Source organism: Mustela erminea, chromosome 5, assembly GCF_009829155.1.
Source record: "Mustela erminea isolate mMusErm1 chromosome 5, mMusErm1.Pri, whole genome shotgun sequence".
NCBI classification, from domain to species: Eukaryota; Metazoa; Chordata; class Mammalia; order Carnivora; family Mustelidae; genus Mustela; species Mustela erminea.
The window spans coordinates 131,459,718-131,478,305 of NC_045618.1; the positions used below are offsets into that span (position 1 = coordinate 131,459,718).

Genomic DNA, 18,588 nt, shown 5'->3' on the forward strand with positions numbered 1-18,588 from the left:
TGGTCAAAATACAAACTGCTTGCTGCCTCCTCTCTTTTACCTTTGCTCACTTCATAATCTGTGTTTCCTTGTCTGACTCCTGCAAGTATCTGGATTTACCAGCCTCGATGGAGGTCTCCGTATACCCCCTCAAACATAGTAAGCCAATGCTAGAAGAAGTTTCCGACAATCAACACTTAACGTACAACAGTAATAAACAGGTTCCAGCATATTCGATCACTAACTCTGTATCACTTGTTTTAGTACACATCAGTCACTTTCAGCCTCCAGTTAGGCCTGGTAAGGGAATATACACCACTTTTCAAAAAAAGTTCGCTTTCCTTTTATTTGTTTATATTGTAAGGATCTTGAAGATCCCTAGGAGGAACTGAATATTAATCTTTTAAAATAAAGTCATTTTCTGAAGATACTCTGTATTTCTTATTTGTATAATGTTGATATGAGAAACCATTTCTTGCTTTGTTCCTATACCTGAATAATCAATCATACAATTCAAGACCCGAGAATGTCATCAAAATAACAATACACTATTATAAACTCCTACAAAATGATGTACTTGTTTGCTGTGTGTTTTTAAGCACACGATAGTGAGGCTGTAAGTGTAGACTTAAGTCTACACAAGGTCTTAAACACAGATCATGCTATCTTGGTCACTGATAACCCACCACCTGATTTAACGTCATAAACCAACAGAGAATCAATTTTTTTCTGCTTTTCTTGCCACAGTGACTTCGATGGCTGAAGACTAATTAATGGGACTGTATAGATGTTTTACCCTTTATTTGAGTAGTTTTGTATGACTTTCTGTTTTAGAAAAAGGCCCTCCAGTATGAGTCTTACAAAGTTTTAAATGAAATGCCTTTGTTACCTCTTCCTTTGGAAACATATTGTAAAAGGACAAAATGGCCTGACTGATTTACATCAAGATAGAGCTGACTGCTGAGATTTTCAATCCTTAAAGGCTAACTCTACTCATGAAGGACTTGTTCTATTTTATATAAATTAGGCGTAACCCTCACAGTGCTGAGAAACTGCCAATTCCTCAACCCACTCAATGTAGGCAAAATTTGGTCATCGCCACTGCATCAGTAGGTCAGGGATAAATTCAGATCCAGTAAACACTGGGAGCCTCTAACTTCAACTTTCCAAAGGGCTTTCTCAGTACTCCAAAGTGGTGTGTACTTTGAAGGCTGTCTAGAAATACAGCCCAAATACCCAGCAGCAGTGTTTTGATAACTGAAACCATGACAACAACAACATAATTGACTGAGATACAGAGAGGCCAAGCCTATGGAACTCTTTTTCTCATTCTGAGAGCGATTTTACTCACATCCGTATGTTAGAAACAAGGAAGTATTAAGAATTGAACGAGGCAGTATGGCAGATAAAGGAGGATCGTTTTTATTAATCAAGAATATCTTCTACCTTGCTTGTCTGATGAACTCCTGAAAGTTTTCTGTATTCACCCCATCTTCCTCTTCTTCTTCAAGTTTCTTCTTCGATTTCTTTTCAGCCATCTGTTCTGTTTCCTACCCAGTCCCCAACCCGCACAAGAAAACAATTAAGATAAAACTGACTCCTGATAAATGCATACTTCATCAGCTGGTTTCATGACCATTGGGTTCATCTGTCTCTAGAGTAAAGACACTTACTTCCCCATGTACTTTTGCCACCTATAAATTTGATACATTATTCTCTGCCATTATTTCATAAAACATTTTGGAATTTCCAAATAAAATTTGCAGAATAAATATAAATTTGTATCGTGTTTTTGCCTTCTGCCCACATAACCCATTCAAAAAGAACTTTATAGTAGCTTAGTAACATCTGTGCTCACACTTGCAGCTTTACCAATATAACAACAAATATACTGGATTTTGTTACAATTAGGGAGAGGAAAGAGAGGTTTTGGAAGTTACTCCTATACCAGCATCCAAACTGAGTAAATTCTTCACTTATAGAAGACATCTCAAAATTCTCAACAGATCTGGAGTAAATAGCAGCTATCGGTTTGGTATACTGATATTCTACTAATCATTCTACACATTCTTACAAACGCCATTTAAATTTCCAGGCCTCAGTCAGTTCTCCCTTCTGCTAAATGACTGCTAAATGACATACTTTTTTCTCCCAAATACTGATACTTCCAAAGCATTCTAAGACCCTCTGGACATCAGATACTTTGCAAAATATTCTAACCAAGTAGTATATTTCCTAGTCTTGGTTGTAAAATGATGTCACCGTCTAAGATGTTCTCTGATACAAAGTGTAACTCTCTCAGGAAAGAAGATTATGTCATTCTATTAAATCCACAGTTAATTTGCTCTCAAATAGTCAATTCACCACTGTCTACAGGCATAATAATGATAATGCAAATTCACATAGTCCATAGTGCATCTCAGCCTCAACAGCATTCAAAGGGAATATGCTTTTTGATAAGCATTAACTATGGCCACTGGGCTTTTAGAAGTAGTAAGTAGCTATACAGACCAGCTAGGTTAAGAGGTGAGGTCCAGTTGCCTGTAACAGTTACACACAAGGGCTGACAACACTAGAAGAAAGAAGGACCTCTCCACCCCGCAGGACATGGGCTTCTAGCCCACTAACAGGCTATAGCAATCTAAAACATACAAGTAAAAGAAAAACCACCTACCTTGTTGTACACAATAATAAAATCACCCAGTTGGTGTGCCAAGATTCTTCTGCGTTCCAGAAGTGCCAATCGTCGACTGGGTAGTACCATCCTCAGTGAGTGCTGGAGGTTACTGGATGCTCGTTTAAGGAAGCGAACCACTAGCTCCTATTAAGAGTTGTCAGGGAAAAGAAAACAGGGATTGTACTAAGCACCAGAAGACAAGCTAGGAAGGGTTTATCCAATAGAGAAGAGAACAGGTACACTGAACATTCCAACAAATAAGACCCAGAGGAAAAACATTAGGTATAAGAAGGAGACAGAGAGACAAAAGAAACTTACTCTTCCCTCAATAAGCTGACAATCAGAAAATCAAAAGAATTATGTACACAAATAATTATATATTAGAGAAGTAACTGTAAAAGTACCACAACTCAAATGCCAATAGTGCTATAATAATTCAATATGCAGATACCACTGCTAGGTTGATCAGAGAGAGCTACTTAGGGGAAGTAGCTTTCAAGGATAGACAGTGGAAATTAAAACCATAGGAGCAGATGAAATCATCAAAGGTGAGAAGGAAGAGAAAGAAACAGAAATATTCATACTTAGAGATAGGAAAGAGGAGGAAGAATCAGAAAAACAAGAACAAAAAACCCATGGCAGAAACACCAGAAATGTACCAAACCAAACCAAACCAAACCAAACAAAAACAAAAAAGCCTTAGGAGAAAAGAGTGTCATGGAAGCCAAGGGACTTAACGGCCCCATGTCAAAAGCTCCCAAGAGACCAGAGCTGGGAAGACCCAGGACCAAGACAAGGCTGTGGATCTGGCCACTGTGAGATAACGTCAAGAGAACACTTTCAGTAGAGGAAAAGGAATAGGAAGAAGAGGCCAAGGAGAGCACAGGTAATAAAGAAAAGAAACCGCTCATTTAGAAAGTTTAGTGATAAAGAAAAAGAAAGAACCAATACTGTATATATGTGAGAGGTGGTAGCTTCTTTTTCCCTTTCCCATGGGAAAGGGGGTTAGGAGGGGCACAGAGGAAAGTCATTAAGGGGTCCAAAGAGTACATCTCACTTGACATGGGCCAAGGATTTTGAAATCTCAACAGATACCAATTAGATCATTCACAGCACGAGAAATACTTCCAAGAGAGATTTTGTGAGACCAAGGGCCTTAAAGAGAACTGTTTCTTCCCTCCTCACACCCCCACAACATGTTAAAATTGCCTTAAGATGATAGGTTTGAGGACCTTCTATGGACGTGCCTCCTGTGAGTTCTGTGATAAAGAATGTCAAACCCTAACCTGGGGCAGAGAAGACAATTCTAAGCCTTCCCTTCCTGGTCAAGACCGCCCCCGCTGCAGTTACCAAGGAAGGGAGGGCTAAAGGTGTGCTCTCCAGCTAGATTTTCAAACAGGAATGCACAGAACTAGTATTAAGTTTTGCAGTGATGATCCTAAGTATTCTCGTAACCCCCCACTGCCCCCAAATCCTGTGTGGGGTTCCAAGCCAGCGCTTGCAGGAGTTACTCTATTCTGAGCTTTTTTTTTTAAATTCCTGAATGTGATTTTGGTTCACTGTTCTTTGGTGCCAATTTACTCCAGCATGAAGGAACAGCCTCATAACCACAGGTTGGATTTCACGGTTCTACTCTGCTGTCTTTACTATCGGGTGGTTTAAGCTATTACACTAAAACATTATTTTTTCACCGTGGAGCAGACAAACTGACTCTCAAAAAGGCAGTTTCAATTTTCCACTTGGAAAGAGCAGAGCTAACATTTTCCACTGATGGTTCAAGGATTATTCACAACACACAAGGTTTTATCTCTGGGTTGTACTGGCTACTTTAAATTCACAGGTTGTTTTCTGGGATTTCCACTGTGTTTTTATAATAAGCCTGGCACATAGTATGCTTCTTGTCTGTGGAGAACTGAAAATTATGGGAGGGTCACCAATGAGTTGGGACAAAGGATGCAGCTTTCTCAGACTTTAAAGGTCTCTCTCTTGTGGGTGACAGATCCCTGTGGTCAAAGGCTACGGAAGGGCTGTGGATTCTTCTATAAGTGTTGACCTTACAAAGAGCATGAAGTTCCCTGTCCTTCCAATTCAAAAAGAAACACCTTCCTAGAATACTAAATCCTAGGCATGTTCAAGTGACTGATAGCAAAAATTACTACATGGTTTGTTTCCACAACTTTATAAAACTTCAACTACTAGAGAATTAATGTTAAAATGGAGGATGGTACACTCTCAGAGAACCTACAACAAAGTGTTGACTTTCACGGGGCTAACCGGACCCCCTCAGGACAGAAAACAAATGCCTTGTGATGCAAGGAAACAAGGGAAGAGAAAACACTGTACAATCTTAACCTGTGAGTGCAAGTTTCAGTCTCACCCCACACAAGCTATGGGACAAGAGGCATAGTACATCCCTGCTCTCGGTCTTTGTTACCTCAGCTACAAAATGGGATGACGGTGCCTATGTCAAAGAGTTAATGCAATGGGAAAATCGCAGAGTTAAAGGGTTCTAAACTGCTGTTCTTTTTGAGGGCTTTGGACAGGGCCTGACATCTAATGAGCAACCAATTTCCATTTTTAGGATAAAATAAACTGATGCCCTCAACATGGTGTGATGGATGTGGCCCCAGATCAAAGATTTACATCACATTAAAGTAAGGGAAGTCTGTAATCTACAGTGTGGAACAACTCTTTCACCGAAGAGTATATTGCTTTTTACCCTAATTGGGGTGGGGGTTAGGAAGAGGAAGAAGAAAAAGAAGAAAAGAAAGAGGGCAAGTAAAAAGGTTCCAGCAATGGTGAGGATGTGGAGAAAGGGAAACCCTCCTACACTGTTGGTGGGAATGTAAGCTGGTGCAGCCACTCTGGAAAACAGCTTGGAGGTTCCTCAAAATGCTGAAAATAGAACTACCTTATAACCCAGCAATAGCACTACTGAGCATTTACCCTTAAGATACAAACGTAGTGATCCGAAGGGGCACGTGCACCTGAATGTTTATAGCAGCAATGTCCACAATAGCCAAACTATGGAAAGAACCTAGATGTCCATCCACAGATGACTGTATAAAGAAGATGTGGTATATATATACATATATATAGGAATACTATGCAGCCATCAAAAGAAATGAAATCTTGCCCTTTGTGATGACGTGGATGGAACTAGAGGGTATCATGCTAGCGAAATAAGTCAATCAGAGAAAGACAACTCTCATATGATCTCCCTGATATGAGGAAGTGGAGATGCAACATGGGGGGTTAAGGGGGTAGGAGAAGAATAAATGAAACAAGATGGGATTGGGAGGGAGACAAACCATAAGTGACTCTTAATCTCACAAAACAAACTGAGGGTTGCTGGGGGGAGGGGGTTTGGGAAAGGGGGGTGGGGTTATGGACATTGAGGAGGGTATGTGCTATGGTGAGTGCTGTGAAGTGTGTAAACCTGGCGATGCACAGACCTGTACCCCTGGGGATAAAAATATATTATATGTTTATAAAAAAAATAAAAAAATAAAAAATAAAAAGAAAGAACCCAACAAAGAACACCAAAAAAAAAAAAAAAAAAAAAAAAAGGTTCCAGCAAGAAGAGGCTCACCATCTGTTCATCCTCTTTGGCGGCCCAACTGGCACTGAACGTTTGACCTCCACTGTCTTTCATCAGGCGAATCTGAACATGCTGGAGATAGGCAGAGAATGCTATCCGGGCCTGCACTTTGCTATAGAAATCCAAAACAACATAGTGTTTGTTATGAAACAGAATGGTAAGCCTACCAAATATGTACTAGCTTCACTCGAAGTGGACTGTGACAATCGTCCTGTTAGGATGGCTGAGACAAATGAAGCCCATCATGCAATCATATGACTATAAAGATTCCTTCTAGAGTATATGAGATTTTTTTTTCTATTAAAGAATCCTATTTAGTTTCTCTATTATTAATGTGGGAGGGAAAAAAATCAAACAAGAATAGGAAATCAGGTTTCCTACTCTTTTACCTTATCTCTGAACTTTTTAACAACTTCCTTGGGGGAAATGGACAGGAAAAGTACTGAATCTTCACAAGAACATAGAGGCCCTTATATACTCATCAGTTGGGGCAAAAGTATGCTTTTGCTATGGCAACTAATATTTCTGGTGTGCAAAGGCCTCCAATGCAGGAAATAGATAAATCCTACAAAGGAACTTTTGAGACCAAATTTTTAAGGTCACGCTTTTCTCAACTACAAGACAGGAATGGCTGGAGCCCAGAACAAATGAGTGAGGTCCAACAGAGCTTGGCAGAGATGAACTGAGAGGCTAGGACAGGCCCAGATGTTCAGTGGGAAAAAGAAATCTTTACATATGGTAATGAGCACCTCAGCGACATCGCTGAAAAACCCAGCACATTTCTGCTTGTTGGTCTAGGTTGGAAATAAGGAAATCTGTTCAAGCTATGGCTTAGAAGGCAGAAATACCAGAGACGCACTGATGATTTTCACTTCAGCTGCTAATTGTAGCAGATCTGTTTTCCTTCAGGACAGATTTTGGTTACTTCAGCTGATCGGCCTTCTGACGCTACAGCCAAAATTACATCAGCGAAGATTAGGGCCCAACACAAACTCTGTTTACAGTCCTCACACATGCAATCACTGAATGCTTTCTACTCACTGCTCCTCCACAGTTAGGATGAAGGACTTATCCAGAGGGAAGTGGACAGCATAAGAAGATCTAGGTCTAACTGCTATGTTCGTGGCAGAGGGACTGAAAGGGAGGGGAATCGGGTTGAGAAGTAGATTTGCTCTTGAGAGTTTGATACAGAAGATCTTCAGAGCATAAAATATAAGGCAGGCTACATCTTTTTTACTAATGGGGAGAGTTTATGGGAGTACAATATGATTTTGAAGAAACAAATTTAAATTTTCAAATGTTTCTCAACAAGGGCAACACTTACACTCTTGTTCACCTGGAGACCACATGCCACTTTCCCTTCAACCATTCCCATAAGACTTCTCTCCACAAGATTATTTTCATGACAAAACAAGTGAAAAAGATTCTTAATTTTGGTCCACAAATTCACTTGCTATCAAATGAGGTAGAAATGGCATGTTTCAGACATCTCCAAAGTGATTTTATTAACTATTCCTCTAACGCTAAAACATAAAGGTCTTTCGGATAAGGGAATTATCACTTGGAGGTTGAGATTTCAACCATTACTTTGTTGCAAATCATTGCCACAAATCAAAGGAACAAGTACTGTATTTTTCATTTCTATAAATCTTCTTGAAACGACCTGGGTTTGTTCATTCTGGGACTGGCCCTAAGGTACTGTAGACATTGGTCAGCTAGTCATACGCAACAAACCCCAAAAGATGAAAGAATGAAAACTAGAATGATTTATACCAAAGAAACCCCTATTTTTTTTTTTTTTAATTAGGCTTCTATGGATCCTCAGTATAAAAATTACACAACTAAAGGCTAGGGCCAAGAGTCTCGAATCCTTGCCATGACCTCCCTGAGACCCCTCAGTAGCCACAGAGATGCCCCACGGAATGATGGGTAGCTCAAGGCAGCAGAGTCTGAAAACCACTGATCTGCATTCACACACCAGGCAACTGAAACAGTTTACTCACTGAAAGTCAGATCCCTGAGATTTATGAAGAAATAATTTATTTCTACAACAGCTAAGTAGAATGTTATTGCTGGAAAGGGCCTTAGAATATAGTCCAGTGGTTTTCAAATGTTCTATTTCAATTCAGTGGAATCTTTTTTCCCCTCCAGAAAGCACAGTTTGAAAAACATTTGTTTAACCCCATACCTTGGTCTAAAGGAAAAGGAAACTGAGGCGTAGAGAAGCTCTCTAAGCAGCCCATGATCACACAGTCCGTCAGTGAGCCCTAAAAAGTGAGAATCCAGGTCTTCGGACAGTTTGGTGTGGTGTCCACTGAACAAAACTACTGCTATTCTCTATGGACACTGTTCCAAACCTTAACTTCATCTCCCCACTTCCCTGAAACCCAAAGTTACCCACCAGCCTTGCAATATAAGAACTGACCTCTAACTTATAAAGGCCAAAATGCATAAATACTTAACCTTCCTTCCTGCTTAACTTCTATTGCATTCATCCCAGTGCTTTCTTTCCGACTTACAGTAAGAGATACCCCTCCAGTGGCCTCTTTCCACCTTCCTTTAGGGCCCTTCTGCATCTCTAATCCTCGTTTTTTTTTTTTTTTTTAACAATTTTATTTATTATTTGTTTGTTTGTTTGTTTGTTTAGAGAGCATGACCCGGGGGAAGGTGGAGGGGGAGAGAGAACCTCAAGCAGAGTGTGCTCTGAGCGGGGAGCCCGATGGAGGGCTCGATCTCACGACCTTGAGAGCATGGCCTGAGCCAAAATCGAAAGTCAGATGCTTAACTGACTGAGCCACCCAGGTGCCCCTAATGCTCCTTCCATCAAACCCTTCTTCCCCTAGTCTATAAATACACTCCAGAATCCCCATCTTAAAAAAACAAAAAAAACACCACAATCCTTTTCTCTACGCTTGCTTTCGCTGATGTGTTCTCAACTCCCTTTCACTGCCAAATCCTCTGAAAAAGTTGGCTTGCACCTGCTTTCTTATTTCTACAACTCACAATTTCTCACAACTCACAAGTTGGCCCTGGGTCAGAAATGCAGGAGTCTCTCCTCACTCTGCGTGCTCTCTCGGGCTGTCTGAGGCACACTACAGCTTAGAACTCTCATTCTGGAGCTTCTACCACACTCCCTCCTCCTAGGCCTGGTGCCTACCTCCCTTAGCTGCTGGTTCCTATCTTCTTACTATTAAACACTGGTCTTCCCCAAGGCTCAACGCTCCTCCTTTTCTCCTGTCTATGCTTCTGGACTAAAGTGAATCGGACAAGCTCACCCACTCTAACGTTCCCAACTGCCCAGTTCTGTTCAACTCTGACCTTCAAAGCTGTATCTTCACCTATCCACTGAACCACTTAATCCCAGAGCCCTTCCGTCTCACTGTGTCCCAAATGAAACACACTTCTGTCCTGAAACCAACTCCTATGCTCCTTATACTGACTGACTGCAAATTTCACTCGGTCCATCCCATTCTCTCCATTCCAGTAGCCATGGCTCTGGTCAAGGCCTCATCTTCTGGCTCTGGACTACTGTGACAGCTGCTAACTCACCTTCCTGGTTTTCATTCTCCTCTTATCAATCACTGACCCACAGTGCACCCAGAATTTACCTTCTAAATCAAGATCTGACCATATCATTCGTCGGCTTAAAAATTATCCATCTAGAAAATATAGTCCCAGCTCCTCTTGGAGCACTTTATAATTAAATGACATCCATTTTTTCGGTCTTATCTCTCACTGCACCCTTCTCTCCACATAACTATATAGCCTAGCACAATTTCTGCACAAAGCAGGTGCTCAATAAACCGCTGTTGAGGGGCTGAATGACTTGACCAAACCATCGCATCTCTCTGCCTTTCTTTCCCCTACGGGTACTCCAACACACAGCTGCCACCTCCCAGCCCTCCTGGCATCCCTGCTCAGCAGCTACAGCCTGGTTCAAATATTGCCACCTCCCTAAAGTCCCTCTTGCCTTCCCAGAAAGGACCAGTCACTCCTTTCTCTGTGTCCTAAGAGCACTCTGTCCATATTGGGGCCCCTGCCCAGTGAGTACCCCTAAACCATGAGCCACTTGAACTCTGCACTTATAGTGACTGACATTCAAACCAACAAACATTTGTTGGGCCCATGAGACATGGCTTGTGGATCATAGCTCTATACCTTGGACAAGCAACTTCTCTAGGGCTCAGTTTCCTTAACAGTAACAATAATAATAAAATCACAGTCATTATCTCCCAGGGATGTTGTAAGAAAAGGAAAATGGCTGCAAAGCCACCAACACGGTACCTAGTACACAATGCAAGTTATCGGTTTTATTATAATTATCAAAGGTACATACCTAAGATTGCCATTATCTTGTAGAACCTGCATCAGGTTAAATTTAGGCTCTGGCTCCTGAGTCTCCATTTTGCAGCACTGTTCACCTTTATTATTCCATTCAGAAACTTTCATGGCATTTTCTTTGGGCGGATTTTCTACCATAACAGTCAATGAGGGGGTGTATTTGGCTTGATTTTCTCCAAGGGACCCTGCGGATTCCTCCTGGGAAGCCTCCTGCTCTTCGTCTTCATTGTCTAACGCGACTTCTTCCTCCTCGTCACTCTCTGTCTCAGTTTTAACATTCATTTCAGCCGGCTGAGTGATCACTAAATGCGGAGAATCACTAATGTTGCTGAAAAAAGGATTAAATTTTCCTCTCTCCCAATACCTTCCTTCCATCTTTTTAGTAAAAACCCATCTCTAAGTCAGACCACAAAAGAGGCACAAAACGAACAGCATACACATCCCTCTCCAGCCTTTCGCACTCTAGAAATCCAACTGCATTAGAGCTCAGGTTTCTCAGGAGAATAGCAATGGCTCTCTTACAACTTCAGGCAAATATCTACGTAATCTCAACAGTGTGCTAGAGGTTTCTAGAAGGGCACCTTCTATGGAGGTACACAGAGCTGGGGAATATCTTTCTATCCTACATTTACTCGTTATCTCTTTCACCGACCTGGCAGGTCTGTGAGGACAAGGGACCTATCTTTTTTATTCATTGATGAAGCCCTAGTGACTAACGTGCTAGATACAGGTGCTCAACAAAGGGGGTGGGGGCGGAGAGGAGAGAAAGGGTCAGTGACAAATAGACCTACAAATGAGATTATCTGGGATTATCCTCCTTGTCTGTTCATGGTTAAAATATTTATACCATTCAGCAATGTCAAGGGGTGAACTAGATTTAATACCTCATCATAAAAAAGCAGATAATGATGCTCAGGATTCCATTAAACTTAAACTAAAGCATTTCTTCATATTTTTATACCTCAAGTATTTCTAGAGTACCAGCTAGTTATATGATGCTGAAATAAGAGCAAAAGCCAAAAACATGTATGCTTTAGTTATTCTTCAGTACAAATATCACAGAATGGAAGGTTTAAAAACTTACAATCCTTCTGAAATTAAGTTTCGGAGAAAAAGACTATACAAAAAAATTAAGCAGATGTGATCAGGAAGGTTCTTATTCATTGAGTCTTACTTAAGAAGCTGATTAAGTCAGAACGGCAAGACCCGGTCAGTGGAGTTTGGCGTAAGCTCACCAGCAGGTACCTGGGTATCTTGGCCTCACGGCCCTCAATCTGCCGCTGCGTCGCCGACGTTTTCGCACCTCCAAAGACAGGAGCTTCCGCTCATAGAGGGCAGCGTGCAGTTTGGCCTTTGAATTCATACTCTCTACCTTCAGTTCCGGGGTTCCGTCAGCAGCTAGTCTATGGGAAAAAACCAGATGGTAGCTACAGTCTTCAGAGAGTTCTCTCCTTTATTCCAAGGCTAAGCTTGACAGAATTCTGTAATGATGACAGGACGGATATGGTACCTCTAGTGAATTCTACAAGGTTTGGCAGATAAATGGGAAAATTGGAATCTACAGGAAAACTTCACTAATGGCCTATCTGAATTTGTCAAACAAAAATATACCTGATGACAGTGTTTAAGTGTTTTTAAGTATTCGGTCATACTGGCTGACTATTTATGTCAGGGCCCATAAGAGTGCTACCCAAAACCTTACACGGAGGACTGGGCAACACTGGCAACACTTTAATTCTTAAGCTGGGTGGTGGCTAGAGGTGTTTGTTTTATTGTTATTCGTTATAATTTACTCAGACTTATACAAATATTCTTCTAATGTATATAGTACTTAATAAATACAGATTTAGCAGAGGTTGAGACAAGGGGAGGGACAGCTGATACCTGTGAATATGGTAGCACAGAGCTAAGGCTTATGGGGGAAGTGTCCTAGGAAAGTTACCAAGGCCCAGAGACACACCAAGTCTCAAGCATTCCAACAAGAGGAACTCCTTTCTTAGGGTCTACTTAGTTAAGAGGAATGGGGTGGGGGAAGTGATAGGGCATCTCCAGATATTGAGTACAGGTCAGGAGTTAAGAGTCAGAGGCACAAACAAGGAAAGGTAGCAGATGTTGGACAAAGCCAAGTTCAGTCACGCTGTGAATGGGAAGTGGGCTGGGAAGGGGAAGGCAGCAGCTACATTAGGCATTAAAGTAAGATAAACCGTAAGTTAGGGAAGTAACTGGTATCAGGCCCAGTTCAAATAAGGACTGGGCAAAATACCATGCAGGCAGAGGTAACCAGGTCAGCAGAGAGAGAGGGATCTTGGTCATTGGGTCAGGAAAGAAGTATCCATATCAGTGTCTGAAAGCAGGCAGCTGACTGTGTATACTCAGAACTCAAGATCTAACTGGTTGGCTATGAATTCTCTCAGAGAACTGAACTCCCTAGAATTCAAAGTGTATTCCCTTTGAGGTCAAGGAATCATCATCTTTTCTCTGGGAGTTTTCAATCTCTGATAATGATGGAAAGGCTGTGTCTTTTGATCTATGTAGGAGTTTTGGGGATTTCTGAGTGGATAAACTGGACAGTGAGTCTTCTAGAAACTTTCTCTCTAGAGCAGGTAACTGGGCCAAGAATAGGGATGGTCCTGACACACTGGGGCAGAAACCAGAAGCAAATTAATAAAAATACTCCAAACCTAGCTTACCATCGTCCCAAAAAATGAACACTGCACTCCCCACCACCACACACACACACACACACACACACACACACACACACACACGGCTGTGAAAATAGATATTTAGCCAATTAAATAATAAAGAAAATGAAACAAATCTAATATTTTAAAGAAACAATTGTGAGCTTCTAAGAAACCATGAGCAGAGCAATAAATTCAAATAGTACAAGGGTTGGAGGTAGGGAATGATGGAGAAAGTGTGATAAACACTTCTGATAAACACAATTAGGGTTCTATGAGGGTAAGGACCATGCTTGTCTTGTTGACCACTGGGTTAGAGAGGCCCATGAGACTGCCCAGCCCACAGATGACATATCATTAATATTTAATATTTTTGAATAAACAATTGAATTCTGTATAAATAAGCTGCACTACCTTTTAGCTACATCTACCTCATTTTATTTTTCCAACTTTTTATTATGAAAATATTTACACAAACAAAAGTTTTAAGAATAGGACAGCAGACATCCATGTACCAACAGCCTAGTTTCTGCCCTGAATATATTGCTATATTTCTTTCAGCACATATATCCAACCGTCCTTTCTTCTATTCAACCATCAATCCATCCAATTTTTAAAGCATTTCAAAGTTATACACAGAAGTCAGTGCAATTTACTCCTAAAGTTTTAACACGCACATCATTAAGTCACCAGAGTTCAGTATTTGTTTTACAGGGCTTTTGGTGTTTTGGTGCTTTTGTTTTGTTTTTTGGTGAGCTAAACACTACATACAGTGAAATTCCCAATTAAATGCCCATTAATAAGTTTTGACAAATGCCTAGAACTATATAACCTGAACTCTGATAATACTACCCCCTCAGAAAGTTCTCAGGCCTCTTCCTAGTCAATCCCTCCCCCTCACACTCTTAAAGGAGACCATTGTCTTACATTTTTTCATCATATTTTCATTGGGTTTGCCTGTTCCAGAACTTCAAACAAATGGAATTATTCAGTGAGAACTCTTATGTGTAGGTCTCCTTTCATTCTGCATGTTTTTGAGGTTCATCTGTGTTGTGTGTATCCATATTTATGCCTTTTTATTGTGCAGGATTAGTCCACTCTGTGAATAATCCACAGTTTACCCACTTTCTGGTTGTTGGAGCCCCTAGGTTGTTTCCAGTTTGGGAATATTATGAATAAAGCTGCTAGGAAGAATTCTGTACCAAGTCGTTCTGTGGTTATTTTTTTCATTCCTTCTGGGTAAAGATCTCAGCATGGCGCTTTCTAGGCTAACAAACTGGCAGGCTCCTTCTCAAGTGCTTGTACAAGGTTATGCTGCCAACGACAACTTATCAGACTCCCATCAGCTCCCCGCCCTCACCATCTGATGCTGTCGTTCACTTGGGCTCCGCAACCACCCCCACAGCTTTCCTGAGCTGTAACTGACAAATAAAATCATAAGGCATTTAAAGTGTGCAACATGATGACAGAATTTTAGCCACTCTGCTGGATGTTTAGTGGTATTTCACGATTTTAATTTGCAACTCTCTGGTATCTAATGTTAAGCACATGTTCACAACCGTATTGGCTACTCACACACCTTCTTTTGGTAGTGTCTGTTCAAATATTTCATCCATTTGTAAAAGGGTTGATTAATTGTCTAATTCTTTAGCAGGAGGAGCTCATTATGTTTCCTAGATTCCGGTCCTTTGTTTGATGAGTATCTGCACTCAGTCTAGGGCTTGCCTAGTCACTTTCCTCACAGTATGTGATGATAAGCAAAAGTTTTTTATTTTGAGGAAATCTAGCTTATCATTTTTTTCCCTTTTTGGGTATTGCTTTCTGTGTCATGCTAAAAACTTTGGCCAAGCCCAAAATCACAAAGATATTTTCCTCAAGAAGTTTTATAGTAATAGCTTTTATGTTTATGACTATGAATCATCTCTGATTTTTCTGGGAGATAGGGGTTGAGGTTCATTTTTAAGAGCACGATATCCAGTTCCAGCTCTATTTGTTAAAAAGAGTTTCCTTTCGGGGCGCCTTGGTGGCTCAGTCAGCTGATCCTCCAACTCTTGATTCTGGCTCAGGTCACGATCTCAGGGTCGTGAGATTGAACCCCGTGTTGGGCTCTATGCTGAGGGGTCGAGCCTGGTTAAGATTTTCTCTCTCTCCCTCTGCTCCTCCCCTGCCCCACTCTCTCTCTCTCTAAAAATAAATAAATAAACAACAACAAAAAACACCCCAAAAGCAAAACAAAACAAAACAAAGAAAACAATGACATTTCTCCTATTATGATAGCCTGAATAAAATCATCTCTTAAAAAAAGTTTCCAATGGTGAGTGCTGTGAATTGTGTGAGACTGATGAATCACAGACTTGTACCCCTGAAACAATGCATTATATGTTAATAAAAAAAAAAGTTTCCTTTCCTCATTGAACTTTGGGCCCTTTAATGAACTCAAATGACTATATAAATATAGGACTATTTCTGGACTCTTGATTCTGTTCCACTGATTGGCTTGCCACAGTTTTGTATACTACAGCATTATAGTATTTCTTTCAGTCAGTTACCCTAAGTCTTTTTCAAGATTACTTTGGACATTCAAGATTACTTTTGGATATTCCTTTGGATATCCTTGTATTTCCACATTAAAAAAAATTCTTTAAGCCATTTTCTGCTGGTGATGAAAAAAAATATAGTCAATTTCTACAAAAAAAAAAAAATCTACTGGAATAGATTAGAATAAAATAGAATAGACTAGGATTGCACCAGATCTTTAGATCAATTTGGAGAGAATGAACTTTTTTTTGGTGATATTGAGTCTTCTAATCCATGCACATCACTTATCTCCCCACTTATTTAGGGCTTCTTTCAGTAATATTTAATAAGCTTTTACTGTATAAGTATTGAACAGAGTTTATAAAATTTATCCCTAAGAATTTCACATTTTCAAATGCTATCATAAACAAAATTTTAAATTTTTATTTACTGCTATTATGTTAAAATGCCATCGATTTTAGTATATTGGCCATGTATCTTCGCTAAGTGCTTAGCTGTTCTTGTAGTTATTCTGTGGAGGCTTTAGGATTTCATATTAACCAGATCATGTCATCTAAGACTAAAGACATTTGATTTCTTCCTTTCCAATCTCTATGCCCTTTCTCCCCTACTCTCCACCCCCTGCTTTATTGTACAGGCTTGGCACGACTTCCAGGATAAAGTGCTTACAAATTCCAGAAGCGGACATCTTGCGATACTACTAATATAGAAGGACGCCTTCAATATTTTGCCATTAAGTATGATATTAGCAATAGATTTTTCACACAAGGCCTTTAAGAAATTCCCTTCTACTCCTGACTTGCTAAGAGTTTTTCTCATAAGTGTGAATTACATTGGATGCTTTTTTTGTATCTAATAAAATGATCAACTAATTCTTTTCCTTCATACATGGTGAATAATACTAATTTTCAAATGCTAAACTAACTTTGTACTAGTAGGAAAAACCTCACTTGGTCATGTGTATTACCCTATTTTATACTGGTGGATTCAATTTGCTAAAAATCTTTGAAGAAACTTTGTGTCATGTCATATCTATGTCATGTCTGTAATTTTCTTCTTTTTAAAAATGTCTTGATAAAGACAAGGTTTTGATGTCATAGTTAACGCAGACATCATAAATGAATTGCGAAGTGTCCCTTTCTGTATTTTTGAAAGAGTTCATGTAAGATTGGTGCTGTTCTTCCTCAAATGCTTGAAAGAAATTACCAGTGAAACTACTGGGCCTGGGATTTTCTTTGTCGCAAGGTTTTTTTTTATTATGAATTCAATATTCTGAATAGATATTGGGCTATTCAAAATTTCTATTTTACCTTGTGTCAGTTTTGCTAAGTGTTCCCTCCCAAGGAATTCAGCCATTTCATCTGGGTCATCAAAGTTGTAGCATAAGGTTGTTAATAATATTCCCTTAACATCCTTTTTATGTCTGTAGGGTCTGTAAATTATTTTCCTCTTTCCTATCTGATACTGGTAATTAGTGTTCTCTTTTTTCACTGGACCAATTTATGTAAGAGTTCATCAATTCTGCTATCTTATCAGTGAACAATTTTAGATTTTACTGGTATTATTTATTGTCTTTTATTTAATTGATTCTTACCCTTTATTATTTCCTTTTTTCTACTTACGCTGGGTTACCCTTCTTTATCTAGCTTCATAAAATGAAACATTAGATCAGTTATGTAGGCCTCTGTTTTCTAATATAAGCATTTAAAAAGCTATAAAGTTCTCCCAAAACACTCCTTTAGTGCATCCTACACATTTTAATGTTATATTTTTATTATTAATCAATTTAAAATACTTTCCAATTTCCCTCATTTCTTCCTTGATCCATGGATTATTTTGAAATGTGTGAATTTCCAAATATTTGGAGATTTTTCTGTTGTTACTGCTTTCTAATTCCAGTATGGTCAAAGACCATGCAGTTTATGATTTTATTTTTTAAATGTATTAAGATGTATTTCATGTACATGGTCTGCCATACGTCAGCCATATGCCAGTTTTCCTCTGCTTCTATCTCTATGCCACCAAAAAACTCCTGAAGGTAATATAAAATGAATGTCAAAAACAAAGAAAGGCCAGAACCCACTGACTTTTAAGTAGTCTTATTAAGATCTTTTTCTTTTGTTTCGTTTTTATCTAATTGCCAAATTCATAGCAATATACTCCAGGAAGCATTTTCTTTGACTAAAAACTGGAGGAAACTTATAAATTTATTGTGGCTTTCATTTGGAAGTTACAAACTTGACTTTCCCCAGTTTTCCCTTCTTTAAACAAAACATGTTATCCTTCTTTAAACAAAAATTAGATTTATGCTTCAAGGGGTTTCGATGAGAAACCAGGTTTATCTTCATTAATCCTTAAATGTAAAACTAAATGCTAGATACAGTATGTCTCTTTCTCCTTGTTGCCATTTTGATTTCTAAAGAGGCACAGCACAAAGGGGACGTATGTAAGATCTCAAGCTAGGGGGGTTGTATGCTTAGGTTTAAGAGTTGTTGGGGGTCTGGTCTTTGGTTGGACAAGGCCACCCCAGCCCTTCTCTGAGACCCTTCTCTCCCACACCAGAGTGAAGAGTCACAGGTGTTCTGCATACTTTCAGTTCTGTGGCAAACTGGGAACAGTTCTGCTCAGTTCCACAGGGCACTGAATTACTTGTCCCAAGTATATCAAGGCCAACCATAACCACTTATCTGAGTCTAACATGACTCTAACACAGTTCTGAAATCTCAGTTATACTTTGGTGTCTTTCACACCACCAAATGATACACCCG

General features: G+C 39.7%; 1 protein-coding gene across 19 annotated transcripts in view; it reads right to left on the minus strand.

Moving 5' to 3' along the window:
* The window catches only part of TTLL5 (tubulin tyrosine ligase like 5), a 283,373-nt gene that overhangs the window by 174,964 nt on the left and 89,821 nt on the right, over nucleotides 1-18,588 (minus strand). For all 19 annotated transcript variants that reach the window (XR_004286139.1, XR_004286135.1, XR_004286136.1 and 16 more), the window contains 5 exons: nucleotides 11,844-12,001; nucleotides 10,594-10,900; nucleotides 6,249-6,369; nucleotides 2,654-2,800; nucleotides 1,426-1,529 (listed from right to left, as the gene is read on the minus strand). Coding sequence is in view for 8 of the 19 variants with exons in the window: in XM_032344877.1 (XP_032200768.1) it covers nucleotides 1,426-1,529; nucleotides 2,654-2,800; nucleotides 6,249-6,369; nucleotides 10,594-10,900; nucleotides 11,844-12,001 (837 nt within the window). In the remaining 11 variants the exon portion in view is untranslated. The remainder of the gene's footprint in view (nucleotides 1-1,425; nucleotides 1,530-2,653; nucleotides 2,801-6,248; nucleotides 6,370-10,593; nucleotides 10,901-11,843; nucleotides 12,002-18,588) is intronic.